Consider the following 24493-nt stretch of genomic DNA (forward strand, 5'->3'; position numbering starts at 1 on the left):
AAAGATGAAGTTATTTTTCAATACTTTTTTCTCTCTGCAGCGCGCATGCCCAACTTTTTGCACATGTGTGGTGCAGTCTTAACTTATCCAGTGGTGCCATCTTTGCAGGGTTTCGCAAAGGGAGCTCCAGAGGAAGGTCCTTACATTGGGTTCTCAATGGCAGATCCAGAACCAACTTCAATGGCTTCAACGACAAGATAGGCCCGAATTCTCTTTTCTTCTCTTCCCATTTTATCATTGGTGTAACTTTTGAAGCTTTTTCTTTTTTGGGGCAATTTTTTTCTTCTATTGATCACTTTAAAAATAACTTTAAAGTAGTTTTTATAAAATTAATTTTGCTTCATATGTACCTTTATCAGTTAATCCCACAGGAGTTGGTAGGTTGAGTGGTGCCCCTCATGGCATCACATGATGTCCCCCCCATTGTGCATTGTTCATGGCATCAATCGCTACATGAGCCCAAATTCTGATTTCCTTTCAGTTAAAACCACCACCAGAAGAATTCATGAAATTCAAATACAGATTTGAGTTATGAAAACCCATAAGGTCATAATCAACCATGCATAAACAAAACCTGAGCAAAAATTTATACTCAATATATTCTCTGGAGATTTTAAGATTCATTGCAAATCCGTTAATGCAATGAGACTTGGAATAGTTTAACCAACTGAATTATTACAGGTTTAATGGAAACCACACTTTACAAATATTTCAGAATTACGGAGTCATATATCCAAATTTCCACAAATATTTTAAGCATAAAGATAAAGAGACACTGTGAATTTCAAAACCACTTGTTATTTATTTCTCAGAGATCTTACACTCTTACGATGACATTTCAGATTTATTGTCTGATTTCAGATTTATTGTCAGAGTGCATACATGACATCACATTCAACCCTGAGATTCTTTTCGCTGCGGGCAAAGCATAATTACCCCTTACTGGTAGTGTAAAAAAAACACAATGTACATAAATAAACAAATAAATGTAAATAAACTGACTACAATAGAGAGAAAAAAGTGTAAAGGAGTACTTAAATGAGACCCTGATTGAGCTTGTTGTTGAGGAGTCTGCTGGTGGACGGGATGTGGATCCTTGATCATTGCTGCTGCTCTCCAACTGCAGCATTCCCTATAGATGTTCTCAATATTGGGGAGAGTGTCCTGGGCTATAATCACTTAAAGCATGGCTTTAAGCTCAGGGGTGTTGGTGTCCCCATACCAGACCGTGATGCAGCCAGTCAGCACACTTTCCACCACACCTATGTAGAAATTTGCCAGAGTTTCCAAAGTCATACCAACCTCCACAAACTCCTGAGAAAGTAGAGGCTCTGATGCGCTTTCTTCATGACACCATTAGTGTGTTGTGTCCAGGAAAGAGCTTCCGAGATACAGGTACACCCCGCTTTATGCAACTAGGGTGTTTCTATTAAAGCTTTTAAGCTGAAATGGCTTAAAGCGAAGACCCATTCACTACTATTGAAGGCTATTTTCATAAAAGTGAAAACCTATTCAAATCCTCTCGTAAAAGTGAACACAGGTTTCTTTGTAAAAGCGAATTTTCGCAAAGTGAGTACATGTATTCATAAAACTGGGTACACCTGTAGTGACTCCCAAGAACTTGATTTTACTCACTGTCTCCACCTCTGACCTACTTTTATCATGTTGAGTTTGTGGCAAATCATCCAGCTCATACTTTGCATTACTGCAAAACACTTCTATCTTGCAAAAGTTCAAAGATTCACTCCTCCTTCAAACATGCACAAACATTAAAAGTTATGCAAACAGCTTCAGCTATTTTTCTATGTCACATCTTTTACCAAGTCTAAAGCATGTGAGTTCATAACAAGGGGTGATTGGCATGACTCTGGGTACATGATTAATATACATGCCCAGGCATATATGTATTTTTATTTAAGGATAACTGTCTGCAAATCTTCTTAAATGAAAATGTTCACCTTGTAATTTGACAACCCACCTGTCACCACCACTTTGCCTCTGCTAAGTAAACTTCAGGTATCGATAAACTCCGTTGTCAGCCAGAAAAATGCCTGGAATGCCTTTCCCAACCCTAAGAACGTCCTTGGACAATACTAAGTCATTCAGAAACTTGCAATATATTGTACTTGAAAATGTACTGTAAAGGAATTAAAGTTAGTACAATATTATTGGCTGGTGCAATATTATGAACTTTCATTTCTCCAGGCAATAATAAATGTATCTTTTTGCCAGTCATGCAATAGCCTTGAAAGGGGAGGGGATGTAGGATGCTGTGATGCTCTCTAAACTGCCCCACTCATGGTTCTGGTGAGAGGGGAGATTCACCATGTATCTCCCACAGAAATTACGTGGTGGAAGACCACACACAGAATCTCCCTCTATTTCTCAAGAGATTTCTTCCCTTTGTGATCTCTTGGGTTCAAGGACCCCCTGTGTTCCATGGACATGGCGTTGAGGGATGGTATTTTCTCCCCTCCTCCAGCTCTGCAGACATGGATAGATCCTTCCTTCCTCTAGCGCTGGTGAAGTGGGACACCTCCCTACACCTTTCTATGGAATGAAGTGATGCATCTCCCCTTCTTTCCAGTTGTGGAGTTTAGAGACACCATACCTCCTATAAACCAGTGACCCCCCCCCCCCCTCCCCACCATCAGTAGGAATGAATAGGATTTAGACAACCCACCATCCCCGTGCAGGGCCCGTGGGTGACTACCAGGTCCACAGAGACAAACAACTCCAACATCTCCTTCCCATGGGGGCTGATTAGAGATCCCGAGCCCATGTCTATAGGAATGGGGATGTGCTCCACTTTGCCTGTGTCTGTGGGGATATGCTCCACCACTTTATGCTCCCCTCTCTGCCCACAGGGACGCACTCTCCCCCACCTCAACTGTGAGAATGCGCTCCTCCCACCCCCCCCCTGCCCTCGGGGACATGCGCTCCTCCCACCCACCCCCCCCCACCCACCCACCGCCCCCGGGGACATACGCTCCTCCCACCCCCCTTGCCCTCGGGGACATGCGCTCCTCCCACTCTCCCCCCCCCGCCCCCGGGGACATGCGCTCCTCCCACTCTCCCCCCCCGCCCCCGGGGACATGCGCTCCTCCCACCCCCCCCCCCCGCCCTCGGGGACATGCGCTCCTCCCACCCCCCCCCCCCGCCCTCGGGGACATGCGCTCCTCCCACCCCCCCCCCCGCCCTCGGGGACATGCGCTCCTCCCACCCCCCTTGCCCTCGGGCCATGCTCCCCCCCACCCCTACACGAGAGAACCTTTCCTCCCACACTTCTGCCCGCGGGGACGCACTTCCCACCCCGCTGATCGCGAGCTCTCCCACCCCGGTATGGAGGGGGAAAGGCGAACTCCATGAAACGTCTTTAAACGGGAGACCGGGGAGGCGCCATCCAACTTTCGGGTAAGTTGGTCAATCACCAGAACGGGCAGGAAAGATTTCACCGGGCGCGTCACTTCGCTCTTCCCGAGCACTAATTCACTCACCTCCGGGAGCAGCGGACGCCGTGGCCGACTGGAACACCAGGTGAGACGGACAGGAGCAGTGTCCCCGGCCCCACGCTGTGGCCGGCCTGCCTGCTTTCCTCTCCCCACCAACAACCTCCTCCTCCAGCCGCCGCCACGTAGCCAGCGCGAGATGTGTGCGGCTTTCGAGGATCGGCCACGCGCCGGAGGAGGAGGTGGCGCGCGCCAGCTCCGTCGCGCGGACCCGGCGTCACCTCCGTGCGCACGCGCAGGACTTAACCGCCAGCTGGCTCGCGCGCCTTCTCTCTGTTAACTTGCTCGGCCGACGCTGTTCGACGGGTGAAATATTTAAAGGTAAAAGTTCCATTCCTGCCACGTAATACGTCATAGAATGTTACGCACATGAAATTCTTTAACTTTTGTCGACCTCAAGGCAGAGAGTCGCCACTTTGTCCAGCGCCCCTCATAGAACCCTACAGCAGCTGGTGTTGCCAGGCGCCCCCCCCCACCCTTCAAGTAGTGACCAGGCCTGAGCCTGCTTACCTTCTGAGATCGGACAATCCCAAGCATATTCTGGCTATTAGGTGATTTCTCCTGGTGCCTCACATTGGTGCTGTCGGCATTTTCCTGCGGTTATCGTCATTAAATGCTTTTCCAATTATTGAAAGTACCAACACGATTCCTGCTGGAAACTAACAGATTCATCTCGGGTCTTCTCTTTTCGGAAACTATAGTCAGCCCAACCTTGGTCATCGAGCAAACGATATTGGTGGAAGTGTACTTTTAAGGTGAGCTACTGTGGTGATACACCACTGGCCTACTGCAGGAAGAGCACCGGAGGACAGACCACACCTGGCCGACTGTCAATCAGCCGACCTGAATGGATCAAGCCCCACCCCGTCGGCTGCCAATCATCTGCCGGGATATAAGCCACATTCGGCCTCTTGAGGTCAAGCACACGGAGTTGCTGTTAACTACAGCAGAAGACTGAGTAGAATAAAGCCTGTTGTTCAGTCCACCGAAGTCTTCGACTCCAGACTCCCCCAGGTCTCATAGTGGACAGCGGAGACCAGAGCCGTGGCTCTGGTGGATGAGAGCGTCGTCGCAGAGGGTGCCCTATGCCTTTGTAAGTACTGTGGGTCAGATCGGTGGTCGCGACGCAACTGCCCGGCCAGGAACCACTTTTGCTCGAAATGCAGCAAGAAAGGCCACTACACTAGGGTATGCCTTTCTCAGCCTGCTAGCAGCTGAGCAGCCCTCTACCAACACCCCTCCTTCCCAGTCCCTGCCATGTGCAATTGTGGGGCGATGCCATTGCCACCGCAGCTACTTCTGGCCTCCCTAGCCTCGACAACCCTACTTCTGGCCTCGCCGGCAATGATTGCCATGTGCTCACTATGCATCCAACCAGCCCTGGGCCATGCCAGTTCCGCCCCGCTAAGATGCCACATTCGCGGACGACAATGAGCCACTTCTGCTGGTGCGACCAGTGTGGCGGAAAAAGAAGACCAACCATGCCGCTGCCACGCACCCTCATGCAGCGCCACCATCTTGGTCCGGGCAGCCACAAGCTCCACAGCCACTCGAGGCCAACACTGCCGACCTCACCAGCACTGTCGACGAAGATGATGACGTGCCCTCCCGATGTACCCCACGCCTGCAGACGCTGCCGATCACCACCCACCACACCCCATGCCTACGGAGAACGCCACCTGCCAATATTCACCTCTCTCGATGCACCCCATGTCTGCAGAGGACTAGCTACCCGCAACTCACCTCCACCCTCGGTGAACTGTGACCTAGACCCCGAGATAGTCCTAGCAGCCACCACACTGTCCAGAGACATCCCTCACATCCTCTGGCGCTCCATGATGGATGTCGAGATAAAGGGGCAGGTAACAAAGTGCCTACTCGACAGTGGCAGGCCTAGAGCTTCATTCACCCAAATGCGGCCTGCTCTCTGAAACTCAAAATCAACCCCACCACCTTCTCTATTGCCTTCGCTGCCCAGAACCAAACCATTAACACCCTCGGGCGCTGCTCTGCCGATCTAACGGTTTGGGGGGAGACATATACCAGGTTCAGGCTCCTGGTCATGCCCAAACTGCACCTCAGTCCTCCTGGGCTTAGACTTTCAGTGTCATCTGTGGAGCACCCTCGCCTTTGGGTGGGCCCCTACCCCCATTCACATTCCATAGCGTGCTGGCCAACCAGCGGCCTCTCCATGCTACACATCGGCCCCTCCTGCCCTCTTTGCACACCTCACGCCAGACTGCGAGCCGATAGCCACCAGAAGGAGATGCTATTGTGCAGTCGACAGAGACTTTATCAAGGCCGAGGTGCAGCAGCTTCTGGTGGAAGGTGTCATAGAACCCAGCAACAGCCCATGGAGAGCCCAAGTCCTGGTGGTCAAAGGGGGCAGTAAGCTGAGGATGGTCATGTACTACAGTCAGACCATCAACCAGTACACCCACATGGACGCTTACCCCTTACCGGGGATAGCTGATGTGGTCAACGAGATAACCCGCTACAGGGTCTTCTCCACTATTGACCTGACGTTGGCCTATCACCAACTCCCCATCCACCCTTGAGACGAGCCCTACACTGCCTTTGAGGCAGACAGGTGACTCTACCAGTTCCTCTGAGTTCCATTTGGGGTCTCTAACGGGGTCTTCGTCTTCCAGGGGGAGATAGATCGCATAGTAGACTGGCACAAATTAAAGGCGACCTTCCCCTACCTGCAGCCATGACCAGCAAGACCACGATGCCAATGTGGAGAGATTTCTCCAGACGGCCAAGGAGCTGAACCTCCAGTACAATAAAGAGAAGTGCGTGTTCAGCACCACCCGCTTCGCCATCCTGGGGTGCATCATGGCACCTGATGTCATCAGCCTGGATCCAGAACGAATGTGCCCATTAATGGAGCTACCCCTCCCCACATATTCAAGGCCCTCCACAGGTGCCTCAGCCTCTTCTCATACTACAAACAGTGGATCCCCTGTTTTTTGGACAAGGTCCACCCACTGTCCCAGGCCACCACCTTTCCCCTCCCATCTGAGGCGCAGGCAGCCTTCACACACATCAGGCAGGACATCATGGATGCCATGATGCATGCTGTGGATAAGGACTTGCCCTTCCAGGTGGAGAGTGGTGCCTCAGATGTGACCCTCGCTGCTACCCTGAGCCAGAAAGGATGCCCTGTTGCATTCTTCTCCAGGACCCTCCACGTTTCTGAGCTAGAACACTCCGCCATTGAAAAGGAGGCCCAGGCGATCGTGGAAGCAGTCTGCCACTGGTGCCACTACCTGACTGGCAGGAGATTCACCCTCCTCACCAACCAGGGTGCAGTGGCATTCATGTTTAGCACCACCCACAAAGGCAAGATCAAGAATAATAAGATCTTGCGCTGGAGAGCCGAGCTAGCAACATACAGCTACAACATCCAGTACCGACCGGGGAAGTTTAATGACTCCCCAATGCCCTCTCCTGGACCTATGCTTTCCTCCACGATGATCAACTGCAGGCCCTGCATGAGTCCCTCTGCCACCTGGGTGTCACTCGCCTTTATCATTTCATTAAGTCCTGACACCTGTACACCATCCAGGACATCAGGACCATGACTGAGGCATGCCAGGTCTACGTGGAATGCAAGCCCCGCTTCTTCTGCCTGCCCCAGGCCCTCATTGTAAAGGCCACCCAGTCCTTGGAATGCCTCAGCATAGGCTTCAAGGGGCCCCTGCCTTCCATGAATTGGAATGTCTATTTCCTTATGGTCATAGATGAGGACTCCCATTTTCCCTTCGCCATCCCATGGCCAGGCACGCAGATCTTCATCATATTCAGCTACCCCTTGATTATCCACAGTGACCGGGGATCCAGCTTCATGAGCAAGGAGTTGCGCCAGTAACTGACTGCAAGGGGCATTGCAACTAGTCGCATGACTAGTTACAACCTGAGGGGTAATGGGCAGGAGGAATGCGAAAATGGGGTAATCTGGAAGGCAGTCCTACTGGCCCTCAACTCCAAGAGCTGGTCCATAGAGTACTGGCAGGACACCCTCCTCGAGGCGCTCCATGCCATCAGGCCACTCCTGTGCCCAGCTACCAATGAGACCACTCACGAACACCTGTTTTCGTTCCCCAGGAAATTGGCGACTGGAATCTCATTCCCAGCATGGCTCACGTCCCTGGGACCAGTGCTCCTGCATAGATACATGTGGGCCCACGCCAACCCCCTGGTCGAGCAGGTGTACCTCCAACACGCCAATCACAATCACACCTACGTGAGGTACTCCAGTGGCAGGGAGGACACCGTGTCAACCAGGGACCTGTCACTAGCCATAGCACCCACCACAGCGTCAATCACCTCAGGACCACCCAGACAACTGTGGGGCACCCAGGACCATTTTGGCCTGCCGCCCTTTTCCCATCCCGTACACTCTCAAACCGTGGTGGACAACCACACCCCCACCCCACCCATCAAACACCTCACGCATACTCCAACTCCACCCGCCCCCCCCTCGACTAGCCCCCGCTTACCCTTGCCGACCTTTGACCAGCCAGGAGCCAACACTGTGATGGGCACAGAGTCTTCAATGGCCACTGGACTATCTAAATTTGTAAATAATGTTCATATGTTTGGGGCCTGTTGAGTATTGGATGTAACCTCCGCCCCCCCCCCCCCCGGACAATTTTAAAGAGGAGGTAAATGTGGTGATACACCACTAGCCTACTGCGACCTGTGTACCTGCAGGAAGATCATTAGAAGACAGACCACATCTGGCCGGCTGTCAATTTGCCGACCTGAATGGATCAAGCCCCACCCAGTCAGTTGCCAATAATCCGCTGGGATATAAGCCATATCCGGCCCCTAAAGGTCAGTCACACGGAGTTGCAGCTAGCTACAACAGAAGATTTTAAGTAGATTAAAGCCTGTTCAGTCTTTCGAATCTTGTGTCTGCTTACTGTCACCACAGTGCATCACAGCTATAAGTTGCTATTTAACTCCTTTGTTGGAGCATTGAAAGAATGGGCTTTCCTCTCATTGTCTGCAGGACAACCTCACCCTGCTATGCATGCCTTGTAATGAATGTTCACAAGAAGGCCTGGGGAACTTTGACCACTTTCATCTCTCTTCAGCCAGCTCTTGTGTAGATGATGAAAGGTGTCTTCACTTCTATAAGGAAATTATTCCCATTCCCCTATCTGATCCCCCTGCATGAACTACCTAAAGGAGAAAGCTCAAGACACTGGCGAAGTAACACCAAATTTCACAGAACATTCCAAAACCACTGATGTGAAGAGTGAGGCAACTACAGTATCCTCAGCACCTAAGGCTCAGATTATAAATATTTTGGCACCAAAGGGCAGGATATATTTCTGAAGAGATTCATGAAAATGTAGTTGCTGGAATCTGAAGCAAAAAAAATTGGACTGGGTGGGATGAGCAGTGTCAGTAAAGGGGAAAGGAATTGATGATATTCTTCTCTTCATCCAGACTGGACACGTTTCCATGCCTGACACCAACCTTTCAAGTAGGCATCCAGGTTTGTTACACCAAGAAATTACCATATGCCTTGCCTCTTCTTCAACTATTTGGTCTTGCTCCAGCAACTTTTCATTTCTTAGAACCACCTCTAGGAGTTCTTCAATCTTTTCATCTATGTCTAGGTTCAGGTTATTGTTTACCATGTTGATAACAGCACTATTAATCCTTGTAATCTCATCAATGTTTTCAAATCCCTTAGTCAGTATTTTTTTTCCATATGCCATTCATCCACTCTTTGGTCACATCATCTCAGACCCAAGCAAGGTTCTTTATACAATGGAAAGAGTTATACACCTTCCAGAACTGCATCAGTGTCTTGCCAGTGTCATCAGTTGCAGCAATAGCCTTAGGTAGTAGGCCGAGAATGCTGCAATAACCTTGTGGTCCATTGGCTGGATTAGAGAGGTGGTGTTTGGTGGGAGGCACACCACTGTGATGTTGGGGTGGAGGTCACCAATGAAAGGGGGATGTCCTGGAGCATTGTCTACAATTAGCAAAATCTTGAAAGGTAAACCTTCTTCCAAGCAATACCTATATTTCACTGGCATAGTAATCTAGAAGGGCATCATGAAACAGTGAAACAGCATTTGTGTCATCCACCACTTTTTATTGCTTCTCTAATAAACTGGTAAGATGTGTTTGTTAATGTTCTTGAAAACTCTGGGTTTTCACTATGTCGAATAAAAAAATAGCTTTAACTTGTAGTCAGCAATATTACCTCCTAACAACACTTTCTTTAAAGTCCTTAAAGCCTGGGATTGACTTGGCCTTCTTGTGTATAAAGGTCCTTTCAGACATTTGCTTCCAGAATAAGGAGCTTTTGTCCATATTAAAAAATTGTTGGGGCAAATAACCTCCTTCTCCAATTAGTGTATCTCAGGTTTCAACAAATTCTTCTGCTGCATTTGCATCAGCACATGGAAGCTCACCACTCACTTTCACATTATGCAGCAAAAAATCTTATTTGAAGTGCCTGAACCACCCCAGAGCTAAAACTAAATTCTATCATAGTCTGTTTTCTCATTAAGCATCTGGAATTAGCTTTGTGCTTTAGATTGTCAACGTGCTGAGAGGGATTCGCTTTTGTGATTCGTCATCAATCCATGTTATTAGCAATTTCTCCATCTCGTATTTTTGTTAGCCTTGTAGCTTTCAGTGGAGCCAATCCTTCAACAGCTTGGAGAATTTTTTCTTTGTTTTTGAGGATTGTTGTGATTGTTGAGTGCGAGATGCCTAAGTCGCGAGCATTAGCATTCACTGTTTTGTTTTGCTTAATAACCTTTTGTTTCACTTCCAAATTCACTTCTCCTTTGCCTCTTTCTGCTGCTAGTCTTGCTGGTTTTACTGCGTTTGGGAGCCATGATAGAAAGTACAGTACCTACATACATAAGCCTTTTGTATATAAATGACATGAGATACGCATTTTACGTGCGGAAAGTTGTTGTGTAAGTCTGGTTATGTCTGCTACATCCTGTTCTCCGACTGGGATTTCAGAACTCTGTTATAAGTTTATGGAATGATAGACATGTATGCGGTTGGATGTTGCCCGAATGGATTTTAAGCAGTGCATACCTACATATACACACACACACACACACACACACACACACACACACACACACACACACACACACCCACGACTGAGTCGAAATCAGGGTTCTTTGTTCTTTATTACCGGATTGTAACACTTGCAACTAACAATGTTAGTCGGAGAATGCATTCTGCCGTTATCAGCAAAATGGTGATTTTTTTATACCCTTGGATACGTGCTTAGAACATCATCATATCATTACTTGTCCAATGACTAAAACTGTTGCTATCCTTTCCCTGCTAGCTTCCTGCCTCTCAATCCATCAATGTCTCTCTTATCTTGTAAGTACAAGGATGCATTCACATCTTGTTACAGCCCTGCAGAGGGTAACTCCTTACACATTCCCATCTCATGATGTTTTACCTTACACTATACACACACACACACACACCCCTATACACACACACACACACACCCCTATACACACACACACCCCTATACACACACACACCCCTATACACACACACACCCCTATACACACACACACCCCTATACACACACACACCCCTATACACACACACACCCCTATACACACACACACCCCTATACACACACACACCCCTATACACACACACACCCCTATACACACACACACCCCTATACACACACACACCCCTATACACACACACACCCCTATACACACACACACCCCTATACACACACACACCCCTATACACACACACACCCCTATACACACACACACCCCTATACACACACACACCCCTATACACACACACACCCCTATACACACACACACCCCTATACACACACACACCCCTATACACACACACACCCCTATACACACACACACCCCTATACACACACACACCCCTATACACACACACACCCCTATACACACACACACCCCTATACACACACACACCCCTATACACACACACACCCCTATACACACACACACCCCTATACACACACACACCCCTATACACACACACACCCCTATACACACACACACCCCTATACACACACACACCCCTATACACACACACACCCCTATACACACACACACCCCTATACACACACACACCCCTATACACACACACACCCCTATACACACACACACCCCTATACACACACACACCCCTATACACACACACACCCCTATACACACACACACCCCTATACACACACACACCCCTATACACACACACACCCCTATACACACACACACCCCTATACACACACACACCCCTATACACACACACACCCCTATACACACACACACCCCTATACACACACACACCCCTATACACACACACACCCCTATACACACACACACCCCTATACACACACACACCCCTATACACACACACACCCCTATACACACACACACCCCTATACACACACACACCCCTATACACACACACACCCCTATACACACACACACCCCTATACACACACACACCCCTATACACACACACACCCCTATACACACACACACCCCTATACACACACACACCCCTATACACACACACACCCCTATACACACACACACCCCTATACACACACACACCCCTATACACACACACACCCCTATACACACACACACCCCTATACACACACACACCCCTATACACACACACACCCCTATACACACACACACCCCTATACACACACACACCCCTATACACACACACACCCCTATACACACACACACCCCTATACACACACACACCCCTATACACACACACACCCCTATACACACACACACCCCTATACACACACACACCCCTATACACACACACACCCCTATACACACACACACCCCTATACACACACACACCCCTATACACACACACACCCCTATACACACACACACCCCTATACACACACACACCCCTATACACACACACACCCCTATACACACACACACCCCTATACACACACACACCCCTATACACACACACACCCCTATACACACACACACCCCTATACACACACACACCCCTATACACACACACACCCCTATACACACACACACCCCTATACACACACACACCCCTATACACACACACACCCCTATACACACACACACCCCTATACACACACACACCCCTATACACACACACACCCCTATACACACACACACCCCTATACACACACACACCCCTATACACACACACACCCCCCCACACACCCCCCCACACACCCCCCCACACACCCCCCCACACACCCCCCCACACACCCCCCCACACACCCCCCCACACACCCCCCCACACACCCCCCCACACACCCCCCCACACACCCCCCCACACACCCCCCCACACACCCCCCCACACACCCCCCCACACACCCCCCCACACACCCCCCCACACACCCCCCCACACACCCCCCCACACACCCCCCCACACACCCCCCCACACACCCCCCCACACACCCCCCCACACACCCCCCCACACACCCCCCCACACACCCCCCCACACACCCCCCCACACACCCCCCCACACACCCCCCCACACACCCCCCCACACACCCCCCCACACACCCCCCCACACACCCCCCCACACACCCCCCCACACACACCCCCGCGCGCGCGCGCCCAGACCCCGATGCGCGGACACCCCCGCGCGCGCGCGCCCAGACCCCGATGCGCGGACACCCCCGCGCGCGCGCGCCCAGACCCCGATGCGCGGACACCCCCGCGCGCGCGCTGCGCGCGCCCAGACCCCGATGCGCCCAGACCCCGATGCGCGCGCCCAGACCCCGATGCGCGCGCCCAGACCCCGATACACGCGCCCAGACCCCGATGCGCGCGCCCAGACCCCGATACACACACCCAGACCCCGATGCGCGCGCCCAGACCCCGATACACACACCCAGACCCCGATGCGCGCGCCCAGACCCCGATACACACACCCAGACCCCGATGCGCGCGCCCAGACCCCGATACACACACCCAGACCCCGATGCGCGCGCCCAGACCCCGATACACACACCCAGACCCCGATGCGCGCGCCCAGACCCCGATACACACACCCAGACCCCGATGCGCGCGCCCAGACCCCGATACACACACCCAGACCCCGATGCGCGCGCCCAGACCCCGATACACACACCCAGACCCCGATGCGCGCGCCCAGACCCCGATACACACACCCAGACCCCGATGCGCGCGCCCAGACCCCGATACACACACCCAGACCCCGATGCGCGCGCCCAGACCCCGATACACACACCCAGACCCCGATGCGCGCGCCCAGACCCCGATACACACACCCAGACCCCGATGCGCGCGCCCAGACCCCGATACACACACCCAGACCCCGATGCGCGCGCCCAGACCCCGATACACACACCCAGACCCCGATGCGCGCGCCCAGACCCCGATACACACACCCAGACCCCGATGCGCGCGCCCAGACCCCGATGCACACACACACACCCAGACCCCGATGCGCGCGCCCAGACCCCGATGCACACACACACACCCAGACCCCGATACACACACGCACACACACACACCCAGACCCCGATACACACACGCACACACACACACCCAGACCCCGATACACACACGCACACACACACACCCAGACCCCGATACACACACGCACACACACACACCCAGACCCCGATACACACACGCACACACACACAGAGACCCCTATACACACACGCACACACACACAGAGACCCCTATACACACACACCCAGACCCCTATACACACACGCACACACACACCCAGACCCCTATACACACACGCACACACACACCCAGACCCCTATACACACACGCACACACACACCCAGACCCCTATACACACACGCACACACACACCCAGACCCCTATACACACACGCACACACACACCCAGACCCCTATACACACACGCACACACACACCCAGACCCCTATACACACACGCACACACACACACACAGACCCCTATACACACACGCACACACACACACACACAGACCCCTATACACACACGCACACACACACACACAGACCCCTATACACACACGCACACACACACACAGACCCCTATACACACACGCACACACACACTCAGACCCCTATACACACACGCACACACACACACACAGACCCCTATACACACACGCACACACACACACACAGACCCCTATACACACACGCACACACACACACAGACCCCTATACACACACGCACACACACACACACAGACCCCTATACACACACGCACACACACACACAGACCCCTATACACACACGCACACACACACACAGACCCCTATACACACACACAGAGACCCCTATACACACACGCACACACACACAGAGACCCCTATACACACACGCACACACACACAGAGACCCCTATACACACACACAGAGACCCCTATACACACACACAGAGACCCCTATACACACACACACACACACACAGAGTCCCCTATACACACACACACACACACACACACACAGAGACCCCTATACACACACACACACACACACACACACAGAGACCCCTATACACACACACACACACACAGAGAACCCTATACACACACACACACACACACATACACAGAGACCCCTATACACACACACACACACGCGGAGACCCCTATACACACACACACACACACAGAGACCCCTATACACACACACACACACACACACACACAGACCCCTATACACACACACACACACACACAGAGACCCCTATACACACACACACACACACAGAGACCCCTATACACACACACACACACACAGAGAACCCTATACACACACACACACACACACACAGAGACCCCTATACACACACACACACAGAGACCCCTATACACACACACACAGAGACCCCTATACACACACACACACACACACACAGAGACCCCTATACACACACACACACACACACACACACAGAGACCCCTATACACACACACACACACAGAGACCCCTATACACACACACACACAGAGACCCCTATACACACACACACACACACAGAGACCCCTATACACACACACACACACACACAGACCCCTGTACACACCCACAGAGACCCCTGTACACACCCACAGACCCCGATGTACACACCCACAGACCCCGATGTACACACCCACAGACCCCGATGTACACACCCACAGACCCCGATGTACACACCCACAGACCCCGATGTACACACCCACAGACCCCGATGTACACACCCACAGACCCCGATGTACACACCCACAGACCCCGATGTACACACCCACAGACCCCGATGTACACACCCACAGACCCCGATGTACACACCCACAGACCCCGATGTACACACCCACAGACCCCGATGTACACACCCACAGACCCCGATGTACACACCCACAGACCCCGATGTACACACCCACAGACCCCGATGTACACACCCACAGACCCCGATGTACACACCCACAGACCCCGATGTACACACCCACAGACCCCGATGTACACACCCACAGACCCCGATGTACACACCCACAGACCCCGATGTACACACCCACAGACCCCGATGTACACACCCACAGACCCCGATGTACACACCCACACCCCCCGATGTACACACCCACACCCCGATGTACACACCCACACCCCCCGATGTACACACCCACACCCCCCGATGTACACACCCACACCCCGATGTACACACCCACACCCCGATGTACACACCCACACCCCGATGTACACACCCACACCCCGATGTACACACCCACACCCCGATGTACACACCCACACCCCGATGTACACACCCACACCCCGATGTACACACCCACACCCCGATGTACACACCCACACCCCGATGTACACACCCACACCCCGATGTACACACCCACACCCCGATGTACACACCCACACCCCGATGTACACACACCCACACCCACACCCCGATGTACACACACCCACACCCACACCCCGATGTACACACACCCACACCCACACCCCGATGTGCACACACCCACACCCAGACCCCGATGCGCACCCACACAGAGACCCCGATGCGCACACACACACAGACCCCGATGCACACACACACACACAGACCCCGATGCGCGCGCGCACACACACACACAGACCCCGATGCGCGCGCGCACACACACACACAGACCCCGATGCGCGCGCACACACACACACACAGACCCCGATGCGCGCGCGCACACACACAGACCCCGATGCGCGCGCGCACACACACAGACCCCGATGCGCGCGCACACACACACACAGACCCCGATGCGCGCGCACACACACACACAGACCCCGATGCGCGCGCGCACACACACACACAGACCCCGATGCGCGCGCGCACACACACAGACCCCGATGCGCGCGCGCACACACACAGACCCCGATGCGCGCGCGCACACACACAGACCCCGATGCGCGCGCGCGCGCACACACACACCCCGATGCGCGCACACACACACACACACACCCCGATGCGCGCGCACACACACACACGTATATTGTTGTCACGTCTATCCCTCATAGTTGAGGATGATGGCCTTCATTCTGTTGATCCACAGAGCGAATACACCTGTGCGTGTATTTGTTTAACATGTACTTGACATTCCACTCCAAGAAGCACACAATACTTTACAAATCAACTAACTAATTCCAATAGCATGAAAACCATGACAATTGGAGCTGATGGATTTGTTGCAGCCTTTGTCCTCTTTCACAGCTATTGAGTTCAGAGCTAGTTTGTCCACCGGTTCCACCATTGAGGACTTGGTAGGATTGTTCTTTGTCAGGGACCTCACCCTCAACCTTAGCTCCAGATGGCATCAATATCGGGATCATGGGACTGCACAAGCGTTTCCAGTATGACATTCCACAGAGAATTTTATTTATATATATATATATATATAATCTGTATTTTTATGTATTATATTTTAGAGTGATGCTGTGGGGGTTTGGAAACAGGAAAGACATGCAGAATACCTAAATTCAGAGTCATAAAAGCCTTGTAATTGTTCCAATGAAAGCCAGAAACAATGCATGTTTACTCAAAGACACCTGTTTAAATAGAAGAGGCCACCTGTTTGTGGACTGGTATTTTTAAGAAATTAAACAAACCAGTATTGCTCAAGCAAGTCATGTGATTTAAGACACTTCATAAAGCACCATTTGAGTTCATCAGAAAATCATCTGAAGAGACAGAATTAAAGTGATATTGGGAAAAGATGGCCACACTGTTACTCTTTGTCAAGAAAGAGCAGTATTAATGTTGCATTTGTAATAGTCACTTCTGACTGACCCATATCAGGGTAGAGTAAGAAAGATCATTCATGGCTCTGGACCATGACCATTTTGATGGTTACTCCTTCTGGCCCTTGCCTGGGTATGTGAAAGCATCGTGGAGGTCTTAAGCTTTGTAATTCCTACACAAGAAAGGGGAAAGTTGTAATAAAATATGCATATGAAGAAACATTTCTCTGAAAGCAACTTGACAAGACTTAATGAGTTTTGGTAAGTCTGATGACTCAGTGTCTTAACTACTACATAATGACTTCTGGACAACAGTTTTAAAGTTCTGGGTTTCAATGCAAGATTTCTAAGACTGAACTTTGAATTTGATTTTTCAGAACTTGTGCCAAAGCTGTAATGGTTTAGGTAATCCACACCCACATATATACATTTCTGCATAGTTGTGATTAAGTTTAGAGTTAAATAAAATATTATTGATGCTTATTAATAAAAAAACTATTGTTTAAAGATACCATTGTCTTGGTGAATTTCTGTTGCTGCTGGTTTATGATGTGGCATCTGGGATATAACCAAAATGGGATCTTATTGATTGATTAATTTTCAATTTGTTTGGTTAAATTCCTTTTTGAACGCCAATTCAAAGGCTTGTGTGTGTGGAAACAGCAGCAATGGACATCGAGGAGTTTGTGGCATCACTGACCTCTGCAGATTTGCAGAGTGTGAAAAGGAGTGAGTTGGAGACTATCGCCCAAAAGTTGGAACTTACAGGGGTAAAGCAGTCAATGAAAAAGACAGAGATCCAGAGAATTATAGTTGAACACTATGTAAAACAGGGCAAATTTGGAGAGAAAGTAAAACAATTTCTAGAGAGTAAATCCCATGAGCAGCAATTGGAATCATTTGAGCTATAAAAATGAAAATTTGAGCTTGAGAGAGAACAAAAGAATCTTGACCTATATGCACTGGAGTTAGGTTTGGCAAAAAGTAGATTTGAGGTGAAAGAAGAGAAAAAAAATGAGGAAGCAGAAAACAAAGGCAATTTGAGAGAGAACAAAAGCAGGTTGAGGTAGAATTAGAAAAATGTAAACTGAAAAACAAAGGGAGTTTGAGAAAGAAATGGAAACTTGGCAGGATTATGTTAAATTAGCGGATGAGTATGCTTTTATTCACAAGGTTAGATTTGTGCCCGTAGACCTTTCCAAAAGGGTAACATGTAATATCCAAGTGAGTTAGAAAATAAATGGCGATGTAGTGCTCGGGGTAAAGAAGAAGGGAAGCAAGAAAAGGAAAAAACAGGGTCCACTTTGTCACTTTTGTAATAAACTTGGTCATGTAATATTAAATTGTTTGGCATGAGAGAAAAGGAGGCAGCACATTTATATACATTTATATATGTATATATATAAAGAAATGAAGCACAGAAATAAAAAAGGTTCTGGACTTGCTGGTAAAATTAGGTAGGAATTCAAATATTTTGTGTCAGAGGTTAAGGTTTTGTTAGAGGAAGGGTCACCACAGATGTCAGTAAAAATCTTTCAAGATGCTGGGGTTGCCCAGTCACTTGTGTTATACAGTGTTTTGGAGTTTGGCGATAAGACTGCCATGGATGAAATTAATTTTATTCGAGGTTAGGGGCTTGATTCATAGACTATACCAATGCACAAAATAATGTTGAAATTAGAATTAGTTCGTGGACCTGTTATAGGGATCAGATTAAGTTTACCAGAGGAGAATGTTTCGTTGCTATTAGGAAATGATCTTGCAGAGGGTGCAGTTGATAGGTAAGCCAGTTATTAAGGAGGAAAAACCCAACACCCAACCCCAACCAACCAATTTTCCCCTGCAACCGCTGCAACCGTGTCTGCCTGTCCCGCATCGGACCTGTCAGCCACAAACGAGCCTGCAGCTGACGTGGACTTTTTACCCCCTCCATAAATCTTCGTCCGCGAAGCCAAGCCAAAGAAAGAAAATGAGACAAAGACAGATGTTGATTCTTTTTTGTTTCAAAAGTATGAAATGGATCTTTATGTTTTTGTTTTTTTAACTATTAATTAATTTATCTGTGATATTATTTTGAATGCTTGTTATATAGAGGCTTTGATGAATGAAGGAGTTAGCAAATTTTTATTCTTGCTGATAATGGGAAAGGAGAGGTGAAATGATACACGTGCAAATATAATTTATTTTTACTGTATACTTTTTTCACTTTGGATGTATTTTATATAGTTTTTCATTGGGGTGAAATTATTAATTTTCTTTTAAAATAAGGAGCTATACTTAAAACCTTGAACAGAAGTGTAAGGGTTTATAATTTTTTTTAGCTTGTTGCTGCCTGTTTTAGCAACTTTCAATCTGGGGAAGTTTGCGAGGGAGGTAAGGTGTGTGGACTCATAGAATTACAAGATTGTTTTGGCTTCATGTTCAGTACAAACTGTGCTTTGGCACAGATTCATGGTAACTGCTTGGGAAGTGATGACACACAGTGCCTAGTTATTTTCATAATACTAATTAAAACTCATAACTACTCTTACTAGACTAATCTCTTAGAATGTGCAAGGTTTAAATAGTACAATTCAAAGCAGAAGGATGTTTGTGCATGTCAGGCATCTTAAAGCTGAAATTGTTTTTCTTCAAGAAACTTGTGTCAGAAATTGTGATAATGCCAAACTTTTGTCAAAGTGGAAAAAACAATTCCACTCTTCTTTGAATGCTAAAGTTAAGGGAGTCTCTATTTTTATGAATATTTTAATGAAATATTCCTTTTATCCAAAACAATATTATATTAGATAAACAGGATCATTATATTATTCTCGCAGGTAAACTATATAATAAAATGGTAGTTTTTGCTAACATATATGTCCCTAAGATTGATGATCAGGTATTTTTTGAAAGGTTTTTTTCAGTCTTAATTATTACTCACCAGTGTTGAGGGGTGATTTCAATTGTTGGTTAAATAATGTTCTGGAATGTTCATCCCCTAAACTTACTACTCTGAGTAAGTCTGCAGCGGTCATTAAATCCTTTTTAACAAATTTTGGTATTTCTGATGTCTGGCATTTATTTCAACCTAATAGTGGAGAGTACTCTTTTTTTTCTCAAATGTTCATCGTTCTTATTCTTGGATTGATTATTTTTAAATGGATAATCAATTGATTTCATTGACCAAATCATGTGAATATCATGGTATAGTGATATCTGATAGTTTGTCCTTGAATTTTCCTGATTCTCTTTTTATTAAGAGACATTGGCATTTTAATTCTACTTTACTTTCAGATAATGAATTTTTTGAAATTTATGGAAGACCCAATTAATTTTTTCTTTAATACAAATTCTTCTTCAGCAGTTTCTAATTTGTCTGTCTGGGATACTATGAAAGCATATTTTAGAGGACAAATTATGTTTTATACAGCCAATATTAAGAAGAAGCCTAATAAAAATAGATTAGATTTAATTAATTGGATCAAAAAAATCAATTAACAATATGCACAATGTTAAAACCCTGAATAATAATTGAATTTAAGATTAAATTTGATCTTCTTTCTACTTATCCTATTGAACAGCAACTTTACAATTTTACATTCATGGTGAAAAATCTGTTAAGCTTTTGCCTAACCAATTGAAAGGATTGGCTGTTAAGAGACAAATTACTAAGATTTGGATGGATAACGGTACAGATCATTCGAAAATAAATGATATCTTTAGAGAATTTTATTTTAATGATGTACTTTTTGGACCGCCTAAGTATTCCCACACTTTCCCAGAATAAATAGGAACATAGGAAGTAGGAACAGGAGTAGGCCAAAAATGGCCCATCGAGCCTGCTCTGCCATTCAATACGATCATGGCTGATCTAATTTATGACCTAACTCCACCTACCTGCCTTCTCCCCATATCCCCTAATTCCTCTATCATGTAAAAATTTATCTAACCAAATTTTAAATATGTTTAATGAGGCAGCCTCAACCACTTCCCTGGTTAGAGAATTCCAAACATTCACTACTCTCTGGGGAAAAACTATTTTTCCTCATCTCTGTCCTAAATCTACTCCCCCGAATCTTGAGACTGTGTCCTCTCATTTTAGTTTCCCCGGCCAGCTCAAAAAACCTTCCTACATCTATCCTATCCATACCCTTCATAATCCTATATGTTTCTATAAGATCTCCTCTCATTCTTCTGAACTCGAGCGAATACAATCCTGGACAATTTAATCTTTCATCATAAGTCAACCCCTTCATCCCAGGGATCAACCTAGTAAACCTCCTCTGGACCGTCTCCAAAGCCAGAATATCCTTCCTCAAATATGGAGACCAGAACTGGACACAGTACTCCAGGTGCGGTCTCACCAGTTCCTTATACAGTTGCAACATTACCTCCCTACTCCTGAATTCAATTCCTCTAGCGATGAAGGCCAACATTCCATTTGCTTTCTTAATAACCTGCTGCACCTGCAACCTAACTTTTTGCGATTCATGCACAAGCACTCCTAAGTCCCTCTGCACAACAGCATGCTGTAGTTGTTCACCCTTTAAATAATATTCAGCTCTTTTATTTTTCTTGCCAAAGTGGATAGCCTCATTCTTACTAACATTGTACTCCATCTGCCAGACCTTTGCCCACTCATCCAGCTTAACTATATCCCTCTGCAGACTGTCCACATCCTCATTACAATTTGCTCTTCCACTCAATTTGGTGTCATCCGCAAACTTGGCTACACCACATTTTGTCCCCTCCTCCAAGTCATCAAGGTAAATGATGAACAGTTGTGGGACTAACACTGACCCCTGCGGCACCCCACTTACCACTCTCTGCCAACCTGAAAAACTCCCATTTATCCCGACTCTCTGACAACCAATTTTCAATCCAGGCCAATATACTTCCCCGGACTCCACTTTCCTGTAACTTGCTCCACTTTCCTGTAACTTACTGATAAGTCTCTTGTGCGGCACCTTATCAAACACTTTCTGGAAATCCAAATATACAAAATCAACCTGTTCCCCTCTATCCACCGCACCCATTATATCTTCAAAGAATCCTAACAAGTTTGTCAAACAAGATCTTCCCTTTCTAAAACCATGCTGCGTCTGCCTGATTGAACCCTTACATTCCAAATGAATGAGTCTGGAGGCACCTATTTCCCAAGAAGGAATACTTGCAATTTCTTCTTTACAATCAGGTGAATCCCCAGGACCTGATGGGTATCCGTAGAATTTTTAAAATCTTTTTCTAAATTCTCTGTGCCTCATTTAAGTTCGGTCCTTAATGATTCATCTAAACAAGGCAATCTTCCACTACTGTTTAATAAAGCTTGTATTTTTCTCATTGTGAAAAATGGGAAAGATCCACTTGAATGTGCTTCTTATAGGCTTATTTCATTATTGATTGTTGACATGAGGATTTTAGCTAAAGTACTGGCCCATAAACTGAAGAATATTTTACCATCATTCATTTCTGAAGGTCAAACTGGCTTTATTAAAAATCATTATTCTTATTTTAATATATACTGTTAATTGAATATTTTATATTTAACCCCCACTCCTGTCCCTGAATATGTTCTTTCATTAGATGGTGAGAAAGCTTTTGATCGGGTGGAGTTGGGTTATTTATTTGTGACTACTCTGGAAAAATTTAATTTTGTATTAGGCTTTATTAAATGAATTAGATTTATGTCCTACTGCTTCAGTTTTTAATAATCTTTAACAATCAAAGCCTTTTAATCTTCAACAGGGTACTCGTCAAAGTTGTCCTTTAAGTCCACTGCTTTTTGATTTGGTTTTGAAACCAATAGCAATTGCCCTTTGAGAGTGAAGATATTTTTAGGGATCTATACAAAGGGCATTGAGCATAAAGTTTCCTTGTATGCAGATGATCTTTTGCTCTTTGTATCTAATCCGGATTCTTTTTTACCGAGCATATTATATTTGTTACCACAATTTAGTCAGTTTTCAGGGTATAAGTTAAATCTGCATAAAAATGAACTTTTTCATTTAAATGGTCCTTTGTCAAGGTATTCTGATTTTTCTTTTAAGATTGTGAAGGACCAATTTACTTATCTTGGTATTACAGTTGCAAAGAGTTCTAAACTCCAAATAGATTTAATAGATTTTAGTTAAATAGATTTTAAAAGATAAAATATGGTTAATGGCTTCAGAGCAGTGAGAAGTTGTAACAGTAATGTACGATAATCTGTATCATACACTGTAACACCAAGTTTACACTGGTGAGAATGTTTAAAACTGAAGAACGGTAGACCTTGGCAGATACTGTGACACTGCGCTCAGAATATTGAGAAGGTATAACAGTGATGTACAATAAAATCTGGCAGATACTGTGAGAATAGGTTCACAGTGGGGAGAAGGTTTAATGGTGATATACAGTAGACCGAGGCAGATACTGTGACACTGGGATCACAATGGGAATAAAGTTTAAGCATGATATAAAATAAACTGTGGCAGTTAACGTGACACCAGGTTCACAGTAGGAAGATGGTTCAACGGTGATGTAAAATAAACTGTGGCAGATACAGTGACACCATGTTAACAGTGGGAAGAATGTTTAACGGTGATGTACGGTAGACTGAGGCAGATACTGTAACACCAGGTTCACAGGAGAAGAAGGTATAAATTTGATGTACGGTAGACAGAGGCAGAAACTGAGACAGGAATTCACAGTAGTGATAAGGTTTAACAGTGATGTACTCTAAACT

At 47.5% G+C, this 24493-nt stretch overlaps 2 protein-coding genes across 9 annotated transcripts in view; one reads left to right on the forward strand and one right to left on the reverse strand.

Annotated features, from left to right (window-relative positions):
* Nucleotides 1-4281, reverse strand: part of slc39a13 (solute carrier family 39 member 13) — a 72715-nt gene extending 68434 nt beyond the window's left edge. The window contains exons 1-2 of one of the 4 annotated variants that reach the window (XM_069894576.1): nt 3498-3586; nt 1979-2137 (exon numbers count right to left, since the gene is read on the reverse strand). The gene's annotated coding sequence lies outside the window, so the exon portion shown is untranslated. Of the gene's footprint in view, nt 1-1978; nt 2138-3497; nt 3587-4019 lie in introns of those variants that run through there. The other 3 variants (XM_069894583.1, XM_069894565.1, XM_069894590.1) reach the window with 3 other exon arrangements.
* Nucleotides 3864-24493, forward strand: part of LOC138741080 (uncharacterized) — an 83505-nt gene continuing 62875 nt past the window's right edge. Inside the window, exons 1-3 of one of the 5 annotated variants that reach the window (XM_069894624.1) lie at nt 3864-5371; nt 8973-9021; nt 17479-19712. In XM_069894624.1, the coding sequence (XP_069750725.1) occupies nt 4874-5371; nt 8973-9021; nt 17479-17483 (552 nt within the window). In that variant the 5' untranslated portion in view covers nt 3864-4873 and the 3' untranslated portion in view covers nt 17484-19712. The other 4 variants (XM_069894607.1, XM_069894616.1, XR_011343322.1 and 1 more) reach the window with 4 other exon arrangements.

This window comes from Narcine bancroftii, chromosome 1 (assembly GCF_036971445.1).
Source record: "Narcine bancroftii isolate sNarBan1 chromosome 1, sNarBan1.hap1, whole genome shotgun sequence".
Classification (NCBI taxonomy): Eukaryota; Metazoa; Chordata; class Chondrichthyes; order Torpediniformes; family Narcinidae; genus Narcine; species Narcine bancroftii.